General features: G+C 39.0%; 1 protein-coding gene across 1 annotated transcript in view; it reads left to right on the forward strand.

Annotated features, from left to right (window-relative positions):
* LOC104986728 (ATP-binding cassette sub-family A member 3-like) overlaps positions 1-18147 on the forward strand; it is a 238467-nt gene that overhangs the window by 720 nt on the left and 219600 nt on the right. Inside the window, exons 2-4 of the mRNA XM_010837414.1 lie at positions 444-699; positions 13390-13517; positions 17143-17263. Coding sequence (XP_010835716.1) covers positions 444-699; positions 13390-13517; positions 17143-17263 — 505 coding nt within the window. The remainder of the gene's footprint in view (positions 1-443; positions 700-13389; positions 13518-17142; positions 17264-18147) is intronic.

Below are 18147 nucleotides of genomic sequence, written 5' to 3' on the forward strand. Positions count from 1 at the left end.
GTGGGATCGCTGGGTCATCTGGCAGTTCTATTTCCAGTTTTTTAAGGAATCTCCACACTGTTCTCCATAGTGGCTGTACTAGTTTGCATTCCCACCAACAGTGTAAGAGGGTTCCCTTTTCTCCACACCCTCTCCAGCATTTATTACTTGTAAAATTTTAATAATTCCTTCATTTCATTTCAGTTTATGGGTATTTTCCCTTATCGTTTGATGACTGAAGGTAGATTTCTAAATCTGAAGAGTATCAATAGGGCAAACCAATAAAATCAATAGTGAAATGAGAAAAGGGTGAAAAAGACAATCCAGAGAACCATTCATTTTGTAGAATGAAGTTGAATGGTATATATGTGTAATTGTATCCATGTATGTACACAAGTGTAAATACACACATACACACATACAATACTCTAAAATTAATTAGTATGATTTTGTTTCTCTTGTAGAAACGGAAGATGGGGTCTTTAATTGTGGAAATTTCCATGACAGTGCTCTTCTGTACATTGATTTTGCTTCTGCGCAAACATTCCAAAAGGGAATTTACACAAGCTACTCTTTTCCAGTCTCTTCCTTTGAATAAACTTCCCGCTTTCCTCACTAATAAGAAAAAGGACTATGAATTGGTTTACGTGCCTTCTGGAAGTGATGCGGCAAAAAATATTACTGAGAAAGTGAAAGACGATTTAAATGCCAACCTTACAGGTTAGAAATTGTGAGGTTTAAAATATTTTTTTGGAATGATTATTAAATTGTTGTAGAGAAGGCATGTTTCAGTGACCCTTATAACTTGTACATTAATCTCAAATATAATATTATGAACTTTGTAAAAAAAATATCAAACACACCTAAACAAAATATACTGTTTAGAATTAGATGACAAGTTATATAATTCGAAATCTTCTTTGTCTCTGATTGCACTTAAATTAGGGTAAGTTCCTGAGTATGTCAAAAGAACACAAAGCCTCACAATAAATTGGGTAGTTTTTTCCTGGATGCATAAACTTTACTTGAGGTCACTGATTTTACATTTTGTAAAATATATTATGTAAGTGTGATGTAAGATTGTGTTTGTTTAGAATTATAGAAAACTTATACAATTCTTATGTCCTTACACTCTCCTTACTCTGCACCTAATTTCTCTTCTTTGTCCCCCACAGTTAAAAATACTTTCAGAAATTTGACAAGAATCCCTTCAGTCTTGTCTCATGCTTTTACATATGTGTGTTCACGGATTTATCCTGTTATATGTTTTTAAAATTATACTTTTTTTTTTTCATTTCAAGGATTTTGAGATGGGAGAGAAAGGTAGATGCTATATACTTTGTCATCTAAGTGACCATCTTTAAAAATTAAAGTGTTATATTTATGTAACTTAATGTGAAATTCCCATCAATTTTTAAAATATAAACCGTGACTCTCCAAAGAACTTTGGTGCTTATGATGGGCTGGTTTAGGTTACCTTTCAAGTACCCCTGTTTGTGGAGGTAGAGGACAGAGAACAGGTTGCTACTTCTTATCCTTTCCTATTATGGGTCCATCAGTGAAAAAGTTTAAGACACATCGTCATTCAGTCATATTGAGGCCATCATGACAGAGTGTTGCTGAAGACTGGAATAGAGATCTGATGAGTTGAAGGTACATGTCTCATTATAAACTGCTAACTTAAAAGAAAGGAAGCTGAGAAAATTTCCTTCTCCTGATGATTTCTGATACATTCTTTTATTTTCAGTTGAACTAACTCCTTAGCAAAATAGCCTAATGACTATAAGATAGACTTAAAAGTCTTTATTTGGAAAACTTCCACATTCAGTTTTTACTGCTATTCTGAAGAATTGTAACTTAAGTAAAACACCTTACTAGGGGCTCCAATCAGGATGGTGGAGCAGAAGGACATGGAGCTAACCTCATGCCACAGATACACTAAAAATACATCTACTGGACTTCCCTGGTGGTTCAGTGGTTAAGAATTTGCCTGCCAATGCCTGGAAAATCCCATGGACAGAGGAGCCTAAACGGTCGCTAAGAGTCAGACACGACTGAGCGACTTCACTTTCACTTTTCACTTTCATGCATTGGAGAAGGAAATGGCAACCCACTCCAGTGTTCTTGCCTGGAGAATCCCAGGGGCGGGGGAGCCTGGTGGGCTGCCATCTATGGGGTCACACAGAGTCGGACACGACTGAAGCAACTTAGCAGCAGCAGCAGCAGGCAACATGGGTTTGATCCCTGGTTTGGGAAGATATCATATGCTGTGGGGCAGCTATGCCTGTGTGCCGCAGCTACTCAGCCCACACACCCTAGAGCCTGCAAGCCACAACTGCTAAGTTCATGCACTGCAGCTACTGAAGTCCACATGCCCTCGAGCCCATGCTCCACAATAAGAGGAGCCACTGCAACAAGAGAAGCCCACACATTACAACTAGAAAGTAGCCCCTGCTCACCACAACTAGAGAAAGCCCACATACAGCAATGAAAGGCCTGCGCCCCTGATAGGCGGCTGAAAAACAGGAAAGATTCTCATATCAAGGGAAGCCCCCTCATGGGTGGGGAGATCAGCTGGGACAGAAAGGGAGCATCAGAGTCTCAGAAGAGAGCACAAGAACCAGCTTGTGGTAGGTGGGCAGAGCAGAGAAAGACCTGAACAGATGGGCTGTGCCATTGTCCTGAACTCTTCAGCTTGAGACACATGTCCATGGTACAGACAAGGGCTGGGTGCTGAACTTGGTGTTTAGAGGACAGACCCAGGGAGAGGATTTCTATTGGCTGCACAGAGACAGCCAAAAGGGGCTGGAGTGTGGTAAGGCAGTAACCAGGGGTGTTTGAGGAAGAACTCTGGGCCTACTATAGAAGTGTGGTCAACAGGCCACTGTTAAGTGGAGCTTGAAGGAAGGGGTAGGGTTGCCAATGCAGCTTCTTTCTCCATGTGCTGGCCCTGGTCTTTATGGGCTCTGGGCTCCCACGCCCCAGCCACCTCCTTGGCAGGCTCTGGGAACAGACTTCAGTGGTTTACCCACTTCAGAGGCAAGGCTGAAACCACAGCTGAGCTGCAGGGGCAGTGGGACCTAGGAAGCAAGGCTGAAATCTCTTCCCACAGCTGTGCAAGTCTCAGATTTACATATCTGCCCATCACCAGTTTGTAAATTCAGCATCTGTAGGACATCTGAGTGGACAATAGGTGCTCCTATGGACAGAACAGGTCTGGCCTTAGCAGCTGTGTATTTGTGGGCACATACATAGCGGGGCAGGGTCAGGATAGAGTCTGGGCTGGCTGCATAGCTCTCATAAGCAGGTCTAGGTGCATGACTACTGCAGTCTTAGAACCTGCCTTCAGCGTATCTGCATTGATGGCCTTGTGAAAACAACACGTGAGGGACACCAGGGCTGATTGCCAGCATTCCCAAGGTTGAGATGGGGCCAAGGGCAGTGCCAGAAACAGTGCACTTTGTGAGCCCACATAATGGGTGACAGGTGGCACAACAGAGTATACTCATCCAGTGAACGGCCCTGGCAGAATACTCAGTGGTTCTATCCTCGTGGGAGAGCCCTAATCCAGCATACCTCATACTGCAGAAACAGCTCAGAAATGAATCTGGGGGCTTCTACTCCAGCAACTAGGGAACAGAACCAGCCTTGACAGGGCAGTGACAACCACAGAGTAAAAGAAGATAACCTGATCAGTAACCAGTGTAGGCTCTAGTCACCGCAATGTCAGTCACACTTTCTATTAGGAGGATAATGGCCAGCACACACTGAAGAAAGAGGTGGCAGACAGCTACACTAAAAAATAATTCTCACACCAAAAATGGTTAAATCCACACAGGTTATGCAGAGGGACTCCTACACAAAAATAGCCCTCTAAAACCACAGTAAATAATTGTTTCTCCTAAACTCATTGAGCAAGAGAAGTATAAGCAAAATGAAGAGGCAGAGGAACCACTCCCAATTAAAAGATCATGTATGAAACGAGTTGCCAGTCCAGGTTCGATGCATGATACTGGATGCTTGGGGCTGGTGCACTGGGACGACCCAGAGGGACGGTATGGGGAGGGAGGAGGGAGGAGGGCTCAGGATGGGGAATACATGTATACCTGTGGCGGATTCATTTCAATATTTGGCAAAACCAATACAATACTGTAAAGTTTAAAAATAAAAAAAAATTTAAGTAGGATTGCCATCACATTAAAAAGAAAAAGAACAAATAAAACATAAAGTCAGCAGAAGGAAGGAGATAACAAAATTAGAGAGGAAAGAAATAAAATAGAGATTAAAAAAACAGTAAAATCAAGAGCTGGTTCTTTGAAGAGTAAACAAAGTTGACAAACCTCTGTCCAGGCTCATCAAGAAGGAAAGAGAAAAGACCCAAATAAACAAAATAAGAAATGAAAGAGGAGAAATCACAACTGATGCCACAGAATTACAAAAAACCATAAGAGAATTTTTTTTTCTTTAATAGAAAATTATTTAATTAGTATACATGTGTTCCCCATCCTGAACCCTCCTCCCTCCTCCCTCCCCACACCATCCCTCTGGGTTGTCCCAGTGCACCAGCCCCAAGCATCCAGCATCGTGCATTGAACCTGGACTGGCATCTCGTTTCATACATGACATTTCACATGTTTCAATGCCATTCTCCCAAATCTTCCCACCCTCTCCCTCTCCCACAGAGTCCATAAGACTGTTCTATACATCAGTGTCTCTTTTGCTGTCTCGTATACAGGGTTATCGTTACCATCTTTCTAAATTCCATATATATGCGTTAGTATACTGTATTGGTGTTTTTCCTTCTGGCTTACTTCACTCTGTATAATAGGCTCCAGTTTCATCCACCTCATTAGAACTGATTCAAATGTATTCTTTTTAATGGCTGAGTAATACTCCATTGTGTATATGTACCACAGCTTGCTTATCCATTCATCTGCTGATGGACATCTAGGTTGCTTCCATGTCCTGGCTATTATAAACAGTGCTGCGATGAACATTGGGGTACACGTGTCTCTTTCCCTTCTGGTTTCCTCAGTGTGTATGCCCAGCAGTGGGATTGCTGGATCATAAGGCAGTTCTATTTCCAGTTTTTTAAGGAATCTCCACACTGTTCTCCATAGTGGCTGTACTAGTTTGCATTCCCACCAACAGTGTAAGAGGGTTCCCTTTTCTCCACACCCTCTCCAGCATTTATTATTTGTAGACTTTTGGATCGCAGCCATTCTGACTGGTGTGAAATGGTACCTCATAGTGGTTTTGATTTGCATTTCTCTGATAATGAGTGATGTTGAGCATCTTTTCATGTGTTTGTTAGCCATCTGTATGTCTTCTTTGGAGAAATGTCTATTTAGATCTTTGGCCCATTTTTTGATTGGGTCATTTATTTTTCTGGAGTTGAGCTGTAGGAGTTGCTTGTATATTTTTGAGATTAGTTGTTTGTCGGTTGCTTCATTTGCTATTATTTTCTCCCATTCTGAAGGCTGTCTTTTCACCTTGCTAATAGTTTCCTTTGATATGCAGAAGCTTTTAAGTTTAACTAGGTCCCATTGGTTTATTTTTACTTTTATTTCCAATATTCTGGGAGGTGGATCATAGAGGATCCTGCTGTGATGTATGTCAGAGAGTGTTTTGCCTATGTTCTCCTCTAAGCGATTATACAACAAACAAATTTTACAACCTAGAAGAAATGGACAACTTTTAAGAAACATACAACCCACCAAAAAGAAATCAATAAAAAAAGTTGATAAATTCAACAGATCAATCTCTAGAAGTAAAATAGTACTCTTAAAAAAAACTTCCCTCCAAACAAAAGTCAGGGATCAGATGTCTTTCAGGAGAATTCTACCAGACATACAAAGAAGTACTTATACCAATCATTCTTGAACTCTTCCAAAAGATTGAAGAAGAAGGAATGCTTCCAAAGACATTCTGTGAAGACACCATCACCCTGATAGCAAAACCTGATAAAGACACTAGCATAAAAGAAAATTACAGGTCAATATATTATATTTGATGAATACATAGGCAAAAATTCTCAAAGAAGTTAGGAAAAGCAAATGTAAATAAACAATTCCCTTAAAATCACATAAAAAATATTGACCAAGGAGATGAAAGATTTATATGCTGATAACTATGAAACATCAATAAAGGAAACTGAAGATAATTCAAAGAAAGGCAAAGATATCCCACACTCTTGGATTGGAAGAATTAATCTTGTTAAAACGGGCATACTACCCAAAGCAATCTATGGATTTGATGTGATCCTTATCAAATTACCCACAGAACTAGAACAAATTATTTTAAAATTTACATGGAAACATAACAGACTGAGAATTACCAATGCAATCAATGCAATCTTGAGGGAAAAGAACAAAGCAGGAGGCATAACCCTTCCAGTCATCAGACAACAGTGCAAAGCTAAAGTCATGAAAACAGCGTGGTATTCACCAAAACATAGACCATGAATCACTGGAACAGAATAGAGAAAAATAAACTCACACACCTATGGACAATTAATCCTTGACAAAGAGGTAGAATGTACAACGAGGAAAAGACATTGTCTTCAGCAAGTGGTATTGGAAAAGCTGGACAGCCACGTGTAAATCAAAGAAGTTACAACACATCCTCACACCATGCACAAAAATAACTCAAAATGACTTAAAAACTTAAATGTAAGAGGACACCATAAAACTCCTAGAAGAGAATGTAGGCAAATGACATAAAGTATACCAATATTTTCTCAGGTCAGCCTCCCAAGGCAATAAAAATAAAAGCAAAAATAAACAAATGGAAGCTAATCAAACTTATAAACTTTTGTACAGCAAAGGAAATCATAAACAAAATGTAAAGGCTGGGAGGATTGCAAATAATGCAACTGACAAAGCCTTAATTTCCAAAACATACTAATAGCTCATACAACTCAACAACAAAAAATCAAAAGTCAATCAAAAAATGGGGAGAAGATCTAAATAGACATTTCTCCAAGGAAAACATACAAATGGCCTAAAACCCATGAAAAGATGCTCAAAACATTGCTAATTATTAGAGAAATGGAGATAAAAACTGTAATGAGTTATCATCTCACAATTGTCAGAATGAACATTATTTAATAGTCTACAAATAACAAATATTGGTGAGGTTGTGAACAAAAAGAAACTCCTACACTGTTGGTAGAAATGCAAATTGGTTCAGCCAGTATGGAAAACAGTATGGAGGTTCCTGAAAAAACTAAAAACAGAGTTTCCACATAGTAGGCAATTCCACTCCTGGTAGCATGTACCCAGACAAAACTATAATTCAAAAAGACACATGCACCCATATGTTCATTGTAGCACTATTTACAGTAACCAAGAGGAAACAAACTAAATGTTCATTGACACATGTATGAGTGAAGAAGATGTCATATATATATATAATAAGACATTATATATAGTATATGTATGCCATTATCCATATGTCATTATATGTATACATATATAATGCAAAATTACTCAGTCTTAAAAAATAATGAAATAATGTCATTTGGAGCAACCTGGGTAAACTTAGACCTTATCATACTAAAAGAAGTAAGTCAGAGAGAGAAAGACCAATACCATATGCTATAACACGTGGAATCTAAAACAACACAAAGAAATATGTCTATGAAATCAAGTAGACTCACAAACAGAAAAGAGATTTGTCATTGCCAAGGGGGAGGAGGGTAGAGGATGGAAGGATTGGGAATTTGGGATTAGCAGATGCAAACTAGTATATACAGAATGTATAATGAATAAGGACATACCACACAGCTCAGGAAAATATATTCAGTATACTGTGATACACAATAATGGAAAAGAATCAGTTCAGTTTAGTTCAGTTGCTCCAGTCTTGTCCAGCTCTTTGTGATCCTATAGACTGCAGCATTCCAGGCTTTCCTGTCCATCACCAACTCCCAGAGCTTGTTCAAACTCATGTCCATCAAGTCGGTGATGCCATCAAACCATCTCATCCTCTGTCATCCCCTTCTCCTTCTGCCTTCAATCTTTCCCAGCATCAGAGTCTTTTCCAATGAGTCAGTTCTTCGCATCAGGTGGCCAAAGTATTGGAGTTTAAGCTTCAGCATCAGTGCTTCCAGTGAATATTTAGCACTGGACTGTGAATACTGGATTGGGTTGCCATGCCCTCCTCCAGGGAATCTTTCTGACCCAGAGATCGAACCTACATCGCTTATGTCTCCTGCATTGGCAGGCCACTTCTTTACCACTGGTGCCACCTTATAGCAATTAATTTTAAAAAGCCTAATATATCAATCTTCTCCTTTGAGTTTATTGTTCTTTGTGTTCTGTTTGGAAAACTTACCCTCCCTGACATGGGTATTTGGGGGATTTTTTTGTTTTGCATAGATATCTACAATTTATAAGGAACTTTTTTTTATGATATGAGATTTCATTTGTTCCCATTTGTATATTCATTTGACTTCTTACTTTTTAATGGAAAAGACCACTCTTTACCTACTACTCTTTATTTCCACTTTTATCATAAATTAATTTTCTGTATATTCATGAATGTATTTATGAGTTCTATTGGTCTATTTGTATAGCCAGTGTCAGTCTGATTCTATCTTAATCACTATAATTTTATCATGTTCTGATAACCTGTAGGGGAAGCTGTCTCACCTTGTTCTTCAGCCTTGTATTCCTATACAAATTTAAGAATCAGCTTCTAACATTACATAAAAATTCTATTTGGAATTTTATTAGAGTTGCATTGGCTCTATATGTCAATTTTTACATCTTCACAATGTGGCTTTCTTTAAATCCTTGAACACGGGTATACATTTTTAAAAACTTATTTCTTAATATGCTATTTATGTTTCTTGATATAGAGGCTATCAAAGACTTTAATATCTTTTTTACACTGATGTTGTTCAGTTGCTAAGTTGCCACTGACTCTTTGCAACCCCATGGACTGCAGCATTCCAGGCTTCCCTGTCCTTCACTAGTTCCCTGAGTTTGCTCGAACTCCTGTCCATTGAAGTGGTGATGCCACCCAACCACATCATCCTCTGTTGTCCGCTTTTCCTCCTGCTCTCAGTCTTTCCAGTATCAGGGTCTTTTCCAGTGAATCAGCACTTCACATTAAAGGGCCAAAGTATTAGAGCTTCAGGTTCAGCATCAGTCCTTCCAATGAAAATCCAGGGTTGATTTCCTTTAGGATTGACTAGGTTTGATCTCCTTTCAGTCCTAGGGACCCTCAAGAGTCTTCTCCAGCACTACAGTTCAAAATCATCAATTCTTCAACACACAGTCTCTATGTTCCAACTCTCACATCCCCACATGATTATTGGAAAAATCATAGCTTTGACAGTGTGTAGTCATTTTTCAGCAAAGTGATGTCTCTGCTTTTTAATACGCTGTGTAGGTTTTTCATAGCTTTCCTTCCAAGGAGCAAGTGTCTTTTAATTTCATGGTTGCAGTCACCATCCACAGAGATTTTGGAGCCCCCCAAAATAAAATCTATCACTGCTTAATCTTTTTCCCCACCTATTTGCCACGAAGTGATGGAACCAGATGCCAAGATCGTAGTTTTTTGAATGTTGAGTTTTAAGCTAGCTTTTTCACTCTCCTCTTTCACCTTCCCCAGGAGGCTTTAGTTCCTCTTTGCTTTCAGCCATTAGAGTGGTATCATCTGCATATCTGAAACTGTTGGTATTTCTCCCAGCAATCTTGGTTCCAGCCTGTGATCCATCCAGCCTGGCATTTTGCATGATGTCAGTCAGTTCATTAGGCCAGTCATGTCTGACTCTTTGTAACCCCATGCACTGCTGCACACCAGGCTTCTCTATCACCAGCTCCCAGAGTTTGTTCAGACTCATGTCCATGGAGTCAGTGATGCCATCCAACCAACTTGTCCTCTGTCATCCCCTTCTCCTCCTGCCTTCAATCTTTCCCAGCATCAGAGTCTTTTCCAATGAGTCAGTTCTTCCCATCAGGTGACCAAAGTATTGGAGCTTCAGCATCAGTCCTTCCAATGAATAGTCACGGTTGATTCCCTTTAGGACTGACTGCTTTGATCTCCTTGCAGTCCAAGGGACTTTCATGAGTCTTCTCCAACATCACAGTTCAAAAGCATCAATTCTTTGATGCTTAGCTTTCTTTATGGTCCAACTCTCACATCCATACATGACTATTGGAAAAACCATAGCTTTGACTAGATGAACTTTTGTTGGCAAAATAATGTCTCTGCTTTTTAATATGCTGTCTAGGTTGATCATAGCTTTTCTTCCAAGGAGCAAGCGTCTCTTAATTTCATGGCTGCAGTCACCATCTGCAGTGATTTTGGAGCCCCCCAAAATAAAGTCTGCCACTGTTTCCACTGTTTCCCCATCTATTTGCCATGAAGTGATGGGATCAGATGCCATGATCTTAGTCTTTGAATGCTGAGTTTTAAGTCAACTTTTTCACTCTCCTCTTTCACCCTCATTAAGAAGCTCTATAGTTCCTCTTCGCTTTCTGCCATAAGAGTGGTGTCATCTGCATATCTGAGGTTATTGATATTTCTCCTGGCAATCTTGATTCCAGCTTGTGCTTCGTCAAGCCTGACATTTTGCATGATGTACTCTGCATAAGTTAAATAAGCAGAGTAACATTCTATAGCCGTGATTTACTGCTTTCCCAACTTTGAACCAATCCATCATTCCATATTCGGTTCTGTTTCTTCTTGACCTGCACACAGGTTTCTCAGGAGGCAGGTAAGGTGGTCCAGTATTCCCACCCCTGTAAGAACTTTCCAGTTTGTTGTGATCCACACAGTCAAAGGCTTTGGTGTAGTCAGTGAAGCAGAAGTAGATTTTTTTCTAGAATTCCTTTGCTTTTTCTATTATCCAATGAATTATGGCAATTTGATCTCTGATTTCTCTTCCTTTTCTAAATCCAGCTTGTACATCTAGAAGTTCTCTGGCTTGAAGGATTTGAGCATTACCTTGTGAGCATGTAACGTCAGCATTATTGTATGGTAGTTTGAGCATTCTTTGGCATTGCCTTTCTTTGGGATTGGAATGAAAACTGACCTTTTTCAGTCCTGTGGCCACTGCTGAGTTTTCCAAATTTGCTGCCATATTGAGTGCAGAACTTATCTGCATCATCTTTTAGAATTTGAAATAGCTCAGCTGCAATTCTATAACTTCCACTATCTTTGTTCATAGTAATTCTTCCTAAGACCCACTTGACTTCACACTCCAGGGTGTCTGACTCTCGGTGAGTGAGCACACCACTGTGGTTTTCCTGGTTATTAAGACCTTTTTTTTTACATAGTTCTTCTGTGTATTTTTGCCAACTTTTCTCAAATCTATTCTTCTTCTTCTCTTAGGCCCTTGCCATTTATGTCCTTTATTGTGCCCATCTTTGCATGAAATATTCCTTTGGTATCTCCAGTTTTCTCGAAGAGAACTTTAGTCTTTCCTGTTCTGTTGTTTTCCTTTATTTCTTGACATTGTTCAATTAAGAAGGCTATCTTATCTCTCCTTGCTATTTTCTGCAACACTGCATTCAGTTACATACATATATTTTTTTCTCCTCTCCTTTCATTTTCTTCTTTTCTCAGCTATTTTTAAGGCCTCCTCAGACAACCACTTTGCCTTCTTGAATTTCTTCTTCTTTGGGATGGTTTTGATCACCACCTCATGTACAATGTTATGAACCTCCTTCCATAGTTCTTCAGGCACTCTATCTACCAGACCTAATCCCTTGAATGTATTTGTCACTTCCACTGTATAATCATAAGGGATTTGATTTAGGTCATACTTGAATGGCCTAATGTTTTTCCCTACTTTCTTCAAGTTAAGCCTGAATTTTGCAGTAAGGAGCCCATGATTTGAGCCACATTCATCTCAAGGTCTTGTTTTTGATGATTGTATAAATTTTCTCCATATTTGGTGCAAAGAATATAATCAATATGATTTCGGTTTTGACCATCTCTTGACATCTATGCATAGAGTTGTCTCTTGTGTTTTTGGAAGAGAGTGTTTGCAATGACCAGTGTGTTATCTCAGAAAACTCTGTTAGCCTTTGCCCTGCTTAATTTTGTACTCCAAGGCCGAACTTGCCTGTTACCCCAGGTATCTCTTTACTTCTTACTTTGTATTCCAGTCTCCTTTGAGGGAAAGGACATCTTTTTTTCTTGTTAGTTCTAGAACATCTTGTTGGTCTTAATAGAACTGTTTAACTTCAGCTTCTTCAGCTTTATTGGTTAGGACATAGACTTGGATTACTGTGAGGTTGAAAAGTTTGTCTTGGAAATTTACCAAGATCATTCTGTCCTTTCTGAGATTGCATCCTCTTTTGTTGACTGTGAGAGCTACTCTCTTTCTTCCAAGGGATTCTTGCCCACAATTAGATATAATGATTATCTGAATTAAATTCATCGATTACTGTCCATTTTTTTCCCCAATGATTTCCTAAAATGTCGATGTTCACTCTTGCCATCTCTTCCTTGACTACATCCGATTTACCTTGATTCATGGACCTAACATTCCAGGTTCCTATGCAATATTGTTGTTTATAGCATCAGACTTACTTTCATCTACATCCACAACTGAGAGTCATTTCCACTGTGGCCCAGCTTCTTCATTCTTTCTGGAGCCATTTCTCCACTCTTCCTCAGTAGCATATTGGGCACCTACCAACTTGTGGGGATCATCTTCCAGTATCATTACCTTTTGCCTTTTCATACTGTTCATGGGGTTTTCAAGGCAATGAAACTGGAGTAGTTTGCCATTCCCTTCTTCAGGGGACCATGTTTTGTCAGAACTCTCCACCATGACCCATCCGTCTTGGGTGCCCATGCACAGCATGGCTCATAGCTTCATTGTACCCAAGGCTGTGATCCATATGATCATTTTGGTTAGCAGTGATTGTGGTTTTTAATTCATATGAAAATTCTTCAGTCAGTTAAGTTACTTGTATGTGTGTGATTGAGTATGAGTGGCTTTGTGAGACTGTATTTCCAAATTTCATACAGATTCACTTGTGAATAAGAAATATAATTGAAAATGTAGTTTTATTCTACAACTTAAGGTTAGTCTCTGAAATATCATACTTCCCACAGAAATAAATGTCATTTCTCTTCATCTTTTTTTCTTTAAATCACTAGATTTCAAAACACAATAGAAAATTCTCCTGTCCCAGTTTACCTTAATATACAGTTATTGTAATGGTTAAACATTATTCAAAATATCATATACAGTTTATAATACATAATAATTTTGTGTACCCTAGATATTCATGAGGACATCTGTGATGGCAATATTTGAGTAATAATGTTCTAAATTTTATAATACTATGGCAGGATTACGGTATTTATGGTAATGACAGGAAGATAGGAATAATCATTAGACATTTTGCATTTGTATGATGCTTGTTTTTCTCTGTACAGTTCGAGGCTTTCCTTCAGAAGAAGATTTTGAAAAGTATATTAAATATGAAAATCAGTCTGTTCTTGTGCTGGCTGCTATAATATTTGATCATGAATTCAAAAACAGTAATGACAGATTGCCACTTAAGGTAGGAAAGTTTTATCTAAAGACTTTATATTTCAAAGCTTCGGGGGTTTAATGAAATGAAGGTAACATCATGATTTTATAAACGGCAAAAATTATAACTTGCTCAAGATAATAACTGCTGTATATAAGAGCAGGAATTTGAATCTATTAATAGTTCCAACTTATTTTAATACCTATGCTTTTAGTCATCACATCATGCTGATAAGAATAAAACTGGACCTTAAGGTCTTGTGGCTTCCCTGGTAGCTCAGTTGGGAAAGAACCTGCCTGCAGTGCAGGAGACCCCTGTTTGATCCCTGGGTCTGGAAGATCTGCTGGAGAAGGGATAGGCTACCCACTCCACTATTCTTGGGCTTCCCTGGTGGCTCAGCTGGTAAAGAATCTGCCTGCAATGCAGGAGACCTGGGTTCTATCCCTGGGTTGGGAAGATCCCCTGGAGGAGGACATGGTAACCCACTCCAGTATTCTGCCCTGAGAATTCCATGGACTGTATAGTCCATGGGGTCGCAAAGAGTCAGACATTACTAAGCTACTCTCACCCACTCTTAAGGTCTTGTATTCAGAAAAATGAAGTAATAGGAACTTTAGTAAGGATATTTATTTTGCCAATCTACCTGGCCAGGTAGATGTTTCAGTCCTGCAAACTGTGGTTAAGAAAATAATAATATAGATACATAAAAAATATGGGCAGCAATATCTGTTACCTGTTTATATATCTCTGGAATTTCAGATAGTACGTACCTATATATGATATTTAAACTTTTTAGTGTGTTGATTTTAAGTGTAATTCCCATTCTGACTTTGCATGTAAAGTCAAGTTTATAATAAAGCTGTTACTATGTGAACATTAAACAAACGCAAAAGCAGCCCAACTCATGTCTGGAAATCTTTTGCCTGTGGCAGCTTTAATTACTGGGATTGTGAGCTTTAGAAGGAGTTTCTCTGCCCTCTTGTTAGGACAATTGCCTGCTAAATACCTCTCTTTTTTTGCACTTGGTATCATGCTTTAATATATTGTTGCTACATATCCAAAGAGGTGATTGCTTTAACTTTGAGAATTCTAATTCTCTCTCTGGTGGCCATGGAAGCTTCTGTAATGCCACTACTAGCTAATTTGCATGTCCTTTAAATATTTTAAGTTTGATCTTTAAAATAAAGGCAGATACATATACACTGGCAAGGGCTTTCCAGTGGCTCAGCGGTGAAGAATCTGCCTGCAGTGCAGTAGTCACAGGAGTTGCAGGTTCGATCCCTGGGTGGGGAAGATCCCCTGCAGGAGGACATGGCAACCCACCCCAGTATTCTTACCTGGAGAATTCCATGGACAGAGGAGTCTGGTGGACTACAGTTCATTGGGCCACAAAGAGTCAGACACAACTGAAGCTACTTAGCATGCACGCATACACTGGCAGATTCCAATAGGAAAGGCTTCTTTCTTTTGAATAAATTACTTAATTTCTCTTCTAAGTCTCTAGTAACAGCTCTTAGGCCTTAGCCAGGTTGCATCAGAATTAGGACACCTGCAGCCACTGAAGAAGACTCTTATAACATTGCTCAAGGTAGAGTGTTTTGAACCTGGTAACTTGGTGTGTCTCTTTACCAGAGAGAGACGTTCTACATAGGGTTGAGACAAATGATCAAACTATAGTATCTGTGCATAGAGCCAGATCCAGCATTTAAGAGGCAAGTATTTGCCAGGAGAAGGGAAGAAACTCACTTTATTCTTTTCATATATGTCTACTTTATGTTAATTATTGCCTCAAAAAAAGTGCTTGTGCTTATATAACTTCATTGGTATATGTGGATCCCCTGACCCAAATATCAAGTAACTTTGGTACAGTTGCAAACTTCATTTTTGTTGTTGATTCTCTGTGTCTAGCATTTTAAATGTATTCCTGAAAATTTTTCCACCAGGTTATTTTCCCAGATATCTGTTCTCTTTTTCTACACTTTACCAAACAAAATTTCTTATCTCTGCTTTCTGACTTCATGGATAATGTAGACCTACTATACTCCTTTTTTCCTCAACCCGTGGCTCTTATGTAGCTGAACTATATATGTTAGCTGAATTTCCCAGGCAAAAGTTACTCTATCCACATGGATACCACAACAATTCATTAAGAACACAGAAAAGATCAGGTTCCTCTGCTGTGTTAAAGACATCAGGGGTGCTCCATTGACTACAGAAGTTTCTTTGCACAGGATACAAGGCCATCGGTGACCTGTTTCTGAATACCCTTCCAGCCCCATTTTTGTCTCTTCTTTCTCTGAAATTTATGTTATAGCAATATTGAACCAGTAGCCGTTCTTTGCATGTACTATGTTATCTCTTGCTCCTCTGCCTTTGGTCACTTTATCCTCTTTTTGAGAGGGAATGTGTTCTCTAGAGGTCCTTCATTTTCTTTGGATAGTTGTCATCCATTGTAGAAAACTCTTGGTGTAAGTGCAAGTGTCCTCTTCCCTCCTCTGTGCTCCCTTAACACTTTTTGAGATCTCTGAGATCAAGGATTGCGTACTAAGATATTTAAGCATGCTGTAACGAGTTAAAACTTTGTTTATAAATGACTGAATTATGTGAATTTTTACCTAGACATAGTGCAGGTGCCTGTTCCTTCTCCCTTTCTCTGTTCTGCTTCCTTGATCGTTGGTGACGGTAATCTTTTGTCTTGTTAAGCTACTCAGATTCTACTATAATTTGCCCTTTTAGTTTACTTATCTCTTCAGACACAGTGAATAATTATTTTTTCATTTAATACTTAAAATAGGCAACATTCAGCATTTAAATGTAATCATCCCTCCTCTTCTTCATCTGGGTTTTTCCTTATGTGTCACTCATTATTTTGAAGAGGGAGGTATATTTTTGCCCTACTGTATTTGGCTAACATGATGGGAAATGAAATAATAGAACTTTCTGAATTTTCACCAGTTGTTGCTGTTGTTTAGTCGCTAAGTGGTGACCGACTTTTTAAGACCCCATGGACTATAGCCCACAAGGCTCCTCTGTCTATGGGATTTCCCAGACAAGAATACTGGAGTGAGTTGCAATTTCCTTCTCCAGGGGATCTTCCAACCCAGGGATCATACCTGCATCTCCTACATTAGCAGGTGTATTCTTTACCACTGAGCTACCAGGGAAGACACCAGAGAAATTGTTGTTTAATCACTGAGTCATGTTCACCTCTTTGTGACCCCATGGGCTGGAGCCTGCCAGACGTCTCTGTCTGTGGGATTTCCCAGACAAGAATGCTGAAGTAGGTTGCCATTTCTTTCTCCCACCAGGGAAGTAGGCAGGTCAGTTCTCCGTGTAGAAAATTCATTCATAATGATCAAAGAAGGTACCACTACTGTGTCTTTGAAACTCAAATGCAAAAGGCCATGGAGATAAAAGAGGAAACATGTACATTTAGTCAATTTTAAATTATGACTGTGATTATAGGATGTGAGTCCTGTACTTGTTCCCTGTTGACAGTGATACTGTCATTTCTCCTCATTTAGAATTCTACATTGCTCACTTGTCCTCAAAACACAACTTTTAACTTTGTATTTTATGTACCTTTCATGGCTAGTATTTGCTTTTCGATGTTTATTGACTTAAAATATTTGTTTTCTATTATTGTTCATTCTAGGTAAAATATCGTCTGCGTTTCCGTTCTATAAAAAACACTCCGTGGTTTACAGAACTTCTGTTTCCAGTAAATCCCTCTCGAGGACCCAGGAACCCGAGTTCCACAGAAGGGGGAAGTCCTGGTGAGCATATCCTTAAGCACACTTAATTATTATTTTGGTTGTCCAGTCTGGCAGTCATTTAACAGTTTTTTTCAACATGTGAGAAATGTGTTTCTTTGTGAATTGTGACAGTAAGTTTTTTAAATTTAGTTTTTATGGTAAAATAAGCATATAGAAAACGTTATATGTTTGGAAAACTCAACAGTGGCCACAGGACTGGAAAAGGTCAGTTTTCATTCCAATCCCAGAGAAAGGCAATGCCAAAGAATGCTCAAACTACCGCACAATTGCACTCATCTCACACGCTAGTAAAATAATGCTTAAAATTCTCCAAGCCAGGCTTCAACAGTATGTGAACCATGAACTTCCAGAAGTTCAAGCTGGATTTAGAAAAGGTAGAGGAACCAGAGATCAAATTGTCAACATCTGTTGGATCATTGAAAAAGCAAGAGAGTTCCAGAAAAACATCTACTTCTACTTTATTTGACTATGCCAAAGCCTTTGACCGTGTGGATCACAACAAACTCTGGAAAATTCTTAAAGAGATGAGAATACCAGACCACCTTACCTGCCTCTTGGAAAACCTGTATGCAGGTCAAGAAGCAACAGCTAGAACTGGACATGGAACAACAAACTGGTTCCAAATTGGGAAAGGAGTATATCAAGGCTGTATATTGGCACTGTGCTTATTTAACTTATATGCAGAGTACATCATGAGAAACACTGGGCTGGAAGAACCACAAGCTGGAATCAAGATTGCTGGGACAAATATCAATAACTTCAGATATGCAGATGACACCACCCTTATGGTAGAAAGTGAGGAACTAAAGAGCCTCTTGATGAAAGTGAAAGAGGAGAGTGAAAAAGTTGGCTTAAAACTCAACATTCAGAAAACTAAGATCATA

The sequence above is a fragment of the Bison bison genome, unplaced genomic scaffold (genome assembly GCF_000754665.1).
Source record: "Bison bison bison isolate TAMUID 2011002044 unplaced genomic scaffold, Bison_UMD1.0 scf7180017864072, whole genome shotgun sequence".
In the NCBI taxonomy this organism is placed as follows: domain Eukaryota; kingdom Metazoa; phylum Chordata; class Mammalia; order Artiodactyla; family Bovidae; genus Bison; species Bison bison.